At 37.3% G+C, this 8767-nt stretch overlaps 1 protein-coding gene across 1 annotated transcript; it reads right to left on the bottom strand.

The window, feature by feature from the left end:
• Positions 1–581: 581 nt before the first annotated feature.
• On the bottom strand, positions 582–8434 carry LOC110889216 (probable prolyl 4-hydroxylase 9). The gene is made up of 8 exons (XM_022136722.2): positions 8048–8434; positions 7776–7895; positions 6082–6239; positions 5356–5458; positions 4523–4618; positions 1695–1760; positions 1497–1616; positions 582–818 (listed from the first exon to the last, which is right to left on the bottom strand). Exons 1-8 carry the CDS (start codon positions 8165–8167, stop codon positions 732–734), a joined length of 870 nt encoding a protein of 289 aa, XP_021992414.1. The 5' UTR covers positions 8168–8434; the 3' UTR covers positions 582–731.
• Positions 8435–8767: the final 333 nt, after the last annotated feature.

The raw sequence follows: 8767 nt of genomic DNA, 5'->3' as shown, positions 1-8767 counted from the left end.
TATTCGATGCATTCAGTAGATTTTTTTTATATACTTCAGATTGCTCTTTCATTATTTAATATATGGTTATTTTGTTGCTTAATTAATTTTTGAACTTGTTTTGACAGCTTTTAATGCATTTTTGGACAGTTTATTTTACATGAAACAGTCAGACCACCGGGTATGGGGCACGTCGCCGGCCCGTCCCCGGCCCGTCCCCCTCGTCGTTGGTCGTCCCACACCGCCCCCTGAGGCCCGTCGCGGCTTCTCCGTCCTCTCCGAGACGTTGGAGACGGACCAAAAGGTTTGAAAATTGTGGGCCCCCCTTCATTAATCATTCAGGTTTCTCTCTCCCCTTGAATATATATCGATTTTTTTATTAAAGTGGGTAGTCCCCCTACACCCTTGGGTAGTCTCTTTGGGGACTATCCGAACCATACCCCATGGTCTCAGTTAGTCATAACTTGGTTTGATTCAGTTTTAAATTTCAGAGTGAAAGAACCTTATTTCGCAGTGTTGACCTACACGCTAACTATTCGTGTGTGTGTGTTCAAGCTCGAGCTGAAGCTGGTTCAACTCAGCGCGTTCAACAGTCTGTCCCAAATTAAATAACAACGCGCTGTACCATAAGAATTGGCTCATGAGAGTTAAGTTTTCGACCTTTTTTGACCTAATTTGTAGTGAGATTTACCATAGTTCAAATCTCAATGTGGTAAAACATCGAATAAACGATGAATAAGCAACAAAATAATTTAATCGAATTCTTCTTCGTTCCGAAGCCATTTTGTTGCCACCCATTTCTGTCCTTTGACTACCGGGCAGCTCCCATGAAGCGACGTCTGCAATCAGGAACCATTAAACTATATTACAATGTTCTTGATTATATAGAGCTAGGGCTGCAAACGAACCAAACGTTCGGAGAACAGTTCGTGAACCGTTCGGCGGGAAGTTCATTTGTGTTCGTTCATTTACTAAACAAGCAAACACGAACAAGAAATTTCGTTCGTTTAGTTAGATGAACAAACATGAACAGAGGTCGTGTTCGTTTGTTTATGTTCGTGAACGTTCGGTAAGTGTTCGGTAAGTGTTCGTTTGTGTTCGATACTTCATTAGTGTTTTTAGTTTTTATATTTAATTAAATACTTCAAAATTCCGACAAATTAAATATCTAATAAGTGTTGGTGTATTACATATTCTGTTCATGAACGATTGTCTGTGTTCGTTTATTTCCATTTGTGTTGATGAACATCAGTTTGTGTTCATTTGTGTTCGTCAATGTTCGTTACCTAAAATTAACAAACAAACACAAACGAACACGAACAAATTCATTTTCTTCACAAACGAACACGAACATAAAATCTCGTTCGATAAGTGTTCGTGAACGGTTCGCGAACATATATATTTCTTAACAAACGAACACGAACAAGATCTTGTTCGTGTTCGTTTGGTTCGTTTGCAGCCCTAATAGAGCCCATAAAGAAAAGTTCAACAGACTCTGGTAACCATAAATAACTAACCGGGTCGATGGTACCGTTCGGGTATAAGGAATAGAACAAAAGCCCGTCACCCTTCCGTGGTTTCACTTTCAAACCAATACATTTTCTAAAATCGTAATTCGAAGCCGTATTTTCGCCGTTCTGTAAATCAAAGCAATAGATATAACATCCCTTTAACAAATTAGAAAAAGGCGGTCAACTCGTAATCGTGAAACTTACCTCGAACGGAAACATGGTTTCTCCACCGACTTCAACATCGGATAAATAGAGCAAGAAAGAAGCAATCTGTAAGCAAGTCAAAACTAAAGTTATAATTACTATAGTCTAAAGAGTAAATTACGATTTTGGCCCCTGTGGTTATATCACTTTTACCCTTTTAGCCCAAAAAAGATTTTTTTTGACATCTGAGCCCCCAACATCTTTTTGTCTAACCCTTTTGGCCCCTAACACTAACCCCATCCATTAAATGTTAGGGGCCAAAAGGGTTAGAAAAAAAGACGTTAGGGGCCAAAAGGGTTAGAAAAAAAGACGTTGGGGGCTCAGATGTTAAAAAATTCTTTTTTGGGCTAAAAGGGTAAAAGTGATATACCCACAGGGGGCAAAATCGTAATTTACTCTAGTCTAAATTTAACAAACTGTAGATCATGCATTTGCATAGAAAGAAGATTATCAGAAATATATTAATCAGAATACTGTAGAAATGTTATCATTCGTGGTTTTAAATAGCATGCAAGATAAGGGTGGCGCGCTTATTGCATATGTGGGTCAAAACTAAAAACCGGTCAATATTAGAGTGTCTGGAAAAGGCTGATACGTAAAAAGAACCAGAAGGATGAAGAGATTATGAATTTTTACTTGATGAAAAAGGCTTATATGTAAAAGATACGAGAGAGAGAGATAGAACGAGAGCGAGAGAGAGAGAGAGAGAGAGAGAGAGAGATGTGGTTTTTGGGCCTATATAAGGCTTCGGGCCGTTTGTTTACCTCTTAGTGGTTCAGATCTCTTACTGGTTCAGCACTTAATGGTTCAGACTGTTTGTTTCGCGAGCAGATGTCTGAATGGTTCAGACATTTGCCTTTGAATGGTTAAGCATTATATTGAGTCTGAATGGTTAAGACCTGTAATCTGAATTGGTAAGACATTTGCCTCTGAACGGTTAAGTATTATACTGGTTGTTAATGGTTCAGACCTCTTACTTACTGGTTCGGCACTTAATAGTTCAGACCTCTTACTGGTTCGGCACTTAACCATTCAGATGTTACCAAACGGCACCTTAGTTTGTTATACATAGTGCAACGGCTCGCATGTCGACTTTTGGGGCTTAAAACACGTCAGAGTGCATCACGTTTTTAAAACCAAGCTATGATCTTTCTACATATAACAACCTTTCGATAATACACTTCCATGAGCTAATGATATAAACAAAATTTGTCATTGCAATTGCAATAGTTGGGTGTGGGTGCCTGACCAAGTTTCTCTTCTTTTGTTTTTTTTTTTTTGGTTTTGTTTTTGTTTTTTTTTTTTTTGGTTTTGTTTTTGTTTTTTTTTTTTTTGGTTTTGTTTTGTTTTTGTTTTTTTTGTTTTTTTGTTTTTTTTTTTTGTAATTTGGCAGAAAATAGTAATATAGGTGTAGATTTAAAAAAAAAAAAGCAATCAATCATCACAGCAATAACCACTTACAGGGCCGGCCCTGAGAATTCGTGTACCCTGTTCGAGCTCCAAAAAACGTGCCCTTAGGCCTTAACGAAATTGGGCATTAGGCTCAATAAAGGTCTAAACCTAATGCCAATGGGCTAATAACTAATCTAAAGCATAAGAATAGTTTTGTAAGTGGGCCTATGTTGGTGTTTGTACAGGCATACCCTATTAAAAAATAAATTTTTACGTATACATATCAGGTTTTTTTCTAAAAATAGCGTGCCCTCCGAACTATCGGGCCCTGGCTGGTGGCCCTCCCCGCCCACCCCTAGGACCGGCCCTGACCGCTTAGATGACCAACAATGAGAAACGCAAGCAGCGTTTGGCACGTATTCAAGAGGCGAAAAGCAAAAAACTAGTAAAATTTGGATTCGAACCTAAGACCTCCACTAAAGGGACTTAACACCAGTCCCTTAAAGGTTACATTGTCATACTTACAAAAATAGTTAACTACATTGCTAGAAGAGTTAATTACTGTTTTCGTCCCTGTGGTTTGTCAAAAATCACTATTTCAGTCCATTAGTTTAAAAATTGCGATTTCAGTCCCTATGGTTCCACTTTCGTAACCATTTCAGTCCACCTAATAACCATTTCAGTCCCTGTACTTAACAGAATATTGGATTGAAATGGTTACGAAAGTGAAACCGCATGGACTGAAATGGTTACAAAAGTGGAACCACAGGGACTGAAATCGCAATTTTTAAACTAATGGACTTAAATAGTGATTTTTGACAAACCACAGGGACGAAATCAATATTGATCCATTCATGAACCACAAAGGGATGCATTGGTTACTGTTGTAATATTCTGAAACGAGTTAATTACTGTTTTCGTCCCTGTGGTTTGTCAAAAATCACTATTTCAGTCCAATAGTTTAAAAATTACGATTTCAGTCCCTGTGGTTTCACTTTCGTAACCATTTCAGTCCACTTCGTAACCATTTCAGTCCCTGTAGTTACAGAATAAATGGATTGAAATGGTTACGAAAGTGAAACCATAGGGACTGAAATGGTTACAAAAGTGAAACCACAGGGACTGAAATCGCAATTTTTAAACTAATAGACTTAAATAGTGATTTTTGACAAACCACGAAAGTGAAACCACAGGGACTGAAATCGCAATTTTTAAACTAATAGACTTAAATAGTGATTTTTGACAAACCACAGGGACGGAAACAGTAATTAACTCTTGCTAGAATATTGAACCATACATGAACCGCAAAGGGATGCATTGTTACCGTTGTAATATTCTGAAACCTTAAGAGCTACCAATTAACAAAGCATAAAGACAAAAAGTTTATATACACATATATATATGCATATAGAAATACGGTTTAACGAGTCACGTACCCGCTGGCTCTTTTGCGGACCATACTCGGTAGGGTTGAAAGCATCATAATGTGAATTATATCTTTGCCCAATCTCATACCTTAGAACATTGAATGCCTGAAAAATAACGACATTTTTACATCAAACAGGTAGTAGATGAGTCATACGAGTAATCTACATATCCGGATGTAAACAGAAACAGAAAGATAATCCTAACGTCCTGAACGGAAAGTCAGAAACACCTTTTTTTGTAAATACAAAGATTAAACCCGACTTTTTTTTTGTTACCATGAGAACCCGCAAGGGCCACTGGTGCTTCTAAACAAAAAACTTCATGGGCCCCACCCGATGGGACCAGGTAAAGCATAACTTGCGATGGAGCTAAGGCGGAAACCATGGTTTTAAAAAACGTTTGAGGCGCGCGCCTCGAGGCGAAACGGCCAAAAAACGAGTCTGAGGCGCGCCTCATGGTGTTTTTAATGTATATGCGCCTCAGAGGAGCTGAGGCGCTAAGAATACTGCGCCTCAGGGGATTTTGATAGTTGTTTTTTATGTTTTTGACTTTTTGTGTCAATTTCAAGCATTTCATGTCTTTTTCAAGTGTGTTTTTGATGATTTTGATGAATCTGATGATGAAATTAGTTAGTATTATTATTTTTATAATATATATAATTTTTATGTTTATTTATTAATACCGCCTCGGCCTTACGCCTCATTTCGCCTCGTGAGGCGAAGGGAAAACGCCTCGAAACTCGTTTCCGTTCTTTTAAACCTTGGCGGAAACCAGTGGTTACCGCTATGAAGATTAAACTAAACTCAACTTGTAAGTTATTGAGATGGTAATGAAAGAATACCTCTCCGTGACTTCTTGGGATCATTGTAGCCCGTTCTATTTTCTTCTCAATTTGATCCAAAATCCCCGTTTTGTCCTCGGATGCACTTATGAACATGCCCGAACTGGTTTATTTAAAAAACAAAAAATAAAAAGACGAACGTACATCACATCTAAAATAAAAATACCATCTCTGATTACTTTCTAATTTAGCTTTTCTCATACAATTACTGTAACGCGCTTAAGGTTGCAAACGAGCCGAGCGGCTCGCGAGCTACTCGAGATCGGCTCGAGAAAAAGCTCGAAACGAGCCGAGCCTTATCGAGCCCGAGCCGAGCTTGAGCCTCAAAACAAAGCTCGTTTGTTTATCGAGCCCGAGCTCGAGCCTTAGTGTAAACGAGCCGAGTCGAGCCGAGCTTATTTAAACTTGTTTACAAGCCGACCTCGAACCTAAAAATAAGCTTATTTAGTAAACGAGCCCGAGCCCGAGCTTTACTTATCGAGCTCGCAAGCCTAAAAAGTCTATTATTTATATTATTTTTATTTAATATACTAATTAATAGATAATAAACGAGCCGAGCTCGAGCTTGATAAAATACAAACGAGCCGAGCTCGAGCTTTGAAAACAAAGCTCGAATCGAGCCGAGCTCGAGCCCGAGCCCTCATAAGTTAATCGAGCTCGAGCTCGAGCCTGGCCGAGCTCGGGCTCGGCTCGGCTCGTTTGCACCCCTACGCGCTATATCAATACCTTGTTCTAATCCCCTTGGTATTTTCAGCCGTTTCTCCCTTTCGTAAAGCCAAAGTTGAAGGCGCAAGTTTTACTTTCGCCATCTTGATTATACCTTCACACTGTTCCGCTGTCGCAAATCCCGGAAAGTATAGCGCTCGAGGCGTCCAGCTTAATACCTAATAACCATATTCATCACATAACAACACAACCACTTTCCAAAAAAAAAAAAAAACTATTTAACAACAAAACTTCAAATAACTCATAGGAGTAGAATCAAATACAAACCACATTTCGTATACAAACTGTAAGAACACCATTTAAAAAGTGTCATGTGCCATCGAACCAGTTATAGAGAAATGGTAAAATAATAACGTAAATAATATCAATAATATTGAATTCCCTATAGTTATGCTAACAAGCAATTAATTCTTTATTTGAATCTTTCTTTTGTTTTCAATGTGCTAGTAAAGAAAAGTGCTGATATCATTCACATATGTGCTAAAATCACTATTTCAGTCCATTAGTTTAAAATTGCGATTTCAGTCCCTATGGTTTCACTTTCGTAACCATTTCAGTCCACCTCGTAACCATTTTAGTCCCTGTACTTAACAGAATATATGGATTGAAATAGCTACGAAAGTGAAATCACAGAGAGTGAAATGGTTACGAAAGTGAAACCACAGGGACTGAAATCGCAATTTTTAAACTAATGGATTGAAGTAGTGATTTTTGACAAACTATAGGGACGAAAACAGTAATTAACTCTAAAATCAATTAGAGTTAAATGCCATTTTAGTCCCTGTGGTTTCACTTTCGTAACCATTTTAGTCCACCTCGTAACCATTTTAGTCCCTGTACTTAACAGAATATATGGATTGAAATAGTTACGAAAGTGAAATCACAGGGAGTGAAATGGTTACGAAAGTGAAACCACAAGGACTGAAATCGCAATTTTTAAACTAATGGACTGAAGTAGTGATTTTTGACAAACTATAGGGACGAAAACAGTAATTAACTCTAAAATCAATTATCTTGATTAATTTTCATGTGATAATATAATTCAAAAGTGCTACTTTTATGTATGTATTGTTTTAATACGTGTTAATTTAACTTTTTTAAGTGCAAGGATCTGTTCTTACGGTTTGTAGGATAAATATGGTTTGTACCGTAACCAACCCCCTCATAGCTCATATTCATATTCAAATCATAGTTGTTAAAAGCCATCGCCTCTTGCGCCTAGGCCCATTTTTCAGGCGAGGCGAGTCAGTTGCGCTTTAAGTCGAAGAAATTGCGCTTTAATTTTCCAGGTGATGGTTTAGGCGCACATTCCGGTGAGATTCGTAAATTCCGGAGAGTTTCCAGCCAAATTCTCTAAATTCCGACAAGATTCTGGCCAGATTTCTTCTTTTATCCAAGGAAAACTACTTTTCAACACTAATATTTTAGAACTTTTTGTACTAAATAAATGATATAAAGTGTTATATAATAGATTTTGGTTATATTATTTAAAGAATAGTGCTCTTTTTCTAATACATAATATATATTTTTTTCATTATCCGCTTTATTTTTCTCAGGCCCTCGCTTTTTTTGCGCTTTGCTCCTAGGACGCAGGCAAGACCTATGCGCCTTGAGTGCGCCTAGCGCCTTTAATAACTATGATTCAAATAACTTCAAATCAAAAGGTTTAACATCAATCAAGCATATTCAGGTACCTGAAAAGGAATGGTGGTGAAGGAGTCATCACCGGAATCGCCCCGAGGCAACGGATCATATTCGTATTCTTTCTCACTAAGAACCCTAGGTCTACGATGCAAACTATAATCATTTTCAACCTGCAAATTACATATAATAATAATTTATAAATCGATTTGATCAAACTAATAACAAAATTAAGATAATAAATAGTCATCCTCCTAATAAGCAAATTACACCTATTATAATTTATAAATCGATTTGATCAATAAGAATAATAAAAAATGAAGACCTGTTGGGATAACAAAGAGGAACCGAAGAAGCCTAAAAAGAAGAAGAAGATGCATAAGAGGAAAACAGCAGGTAAACCGAGACTAGACCAGCTGCCGGTGATTTTTCCTCTGGATTTCATGTTCACCGGCGGTGATCGGGTCAAAGTCAAAAGTTTGCAGTGGAGTGGATGATTGAGGGTCAATAATCACGGGATGGATGTCAGGAAGTAGGCGGGAATTGTAGGTGTAAATGGAGAAAAAATGGTGTGTTTGTACGGATGGATTGGACCCTGCTGCTGGATTTTACGCTTTTTGCGGTGATGGAGAAATTCGGGTTGATTTGACCCGACCCGGATGGAAGAAGCGGTGATTGTTGAATGAATTTTAGATCGGATTCAGGTCGATTAGGATTTAGGGATATGGGAATTTATAGTATTCCGTTTTGAAATTAAATTACAGAATGCTTATTTGTTACGATAATCTATACATATAATAAAGTAAATCATATAGGGGACACATGTCGCTCTATGAGGTGATCTCAACAATTTTTTCCCGCCTAAACAAATAGATATAACAAATAGATATAAATAATATTTGTTAATAAGATTTAAATAAATTTTATACAATAAATTTTATCTTTTTATCTTTTACCCTAAACAAATAGATATATAGATAATATTTGTTAATAAAATTCAAATAAAGAATATATCATAAACAAATATATATAGATAGTAGTAAAA

The sequence above is a fragment of the Helianthus annuus genome, chromosome 11, assembly GCF_002127325.2.
Source record: "Helianthus annuus cultivar XRQ/B chromosome 11, HanXRQr2.0-SUNRISE, whole genome shotgun sequence".
Lineage (NCBI taxonomy): Eukaryota > Viridiplantae > Streptophyta > Magnoliopsida > Asterales > Asteraceae > Helianthus > Helianthus annuus.
Note: the sequence above shows the minus strand (reverse complement) of the source record. Positions and strands in the feature narration are given on the sequence as shown.

What these genes read in the sequence shown, in the direction of transcription:
- LOC110889216 (XM_022136722.2), bottom strand. Translation starts at nt 8,167, where the DNA reads ATGAAATCCAGAGGAAAAATCACCGGCAGCTGGTCTAGTCTCGGTTTA. An exon ending in CCTCTTTGTTATCCCAACAG is followed by an intron (nt 7,896 to 8,047) that starts GTCTTCATTTTT and finishes TGTAATTTGCAG; the next exon opens with GTTGAAAATGATTATAGTTT. An exon ending in AAACCATGTTTCCGTTCGAG is followed by an intron (nt 1,617 to 1,694) that starts GTAAGTTTCACG and finishes TTTGATTTACAG; the next exon opens with AACGGCGAAAATACGGCTTC.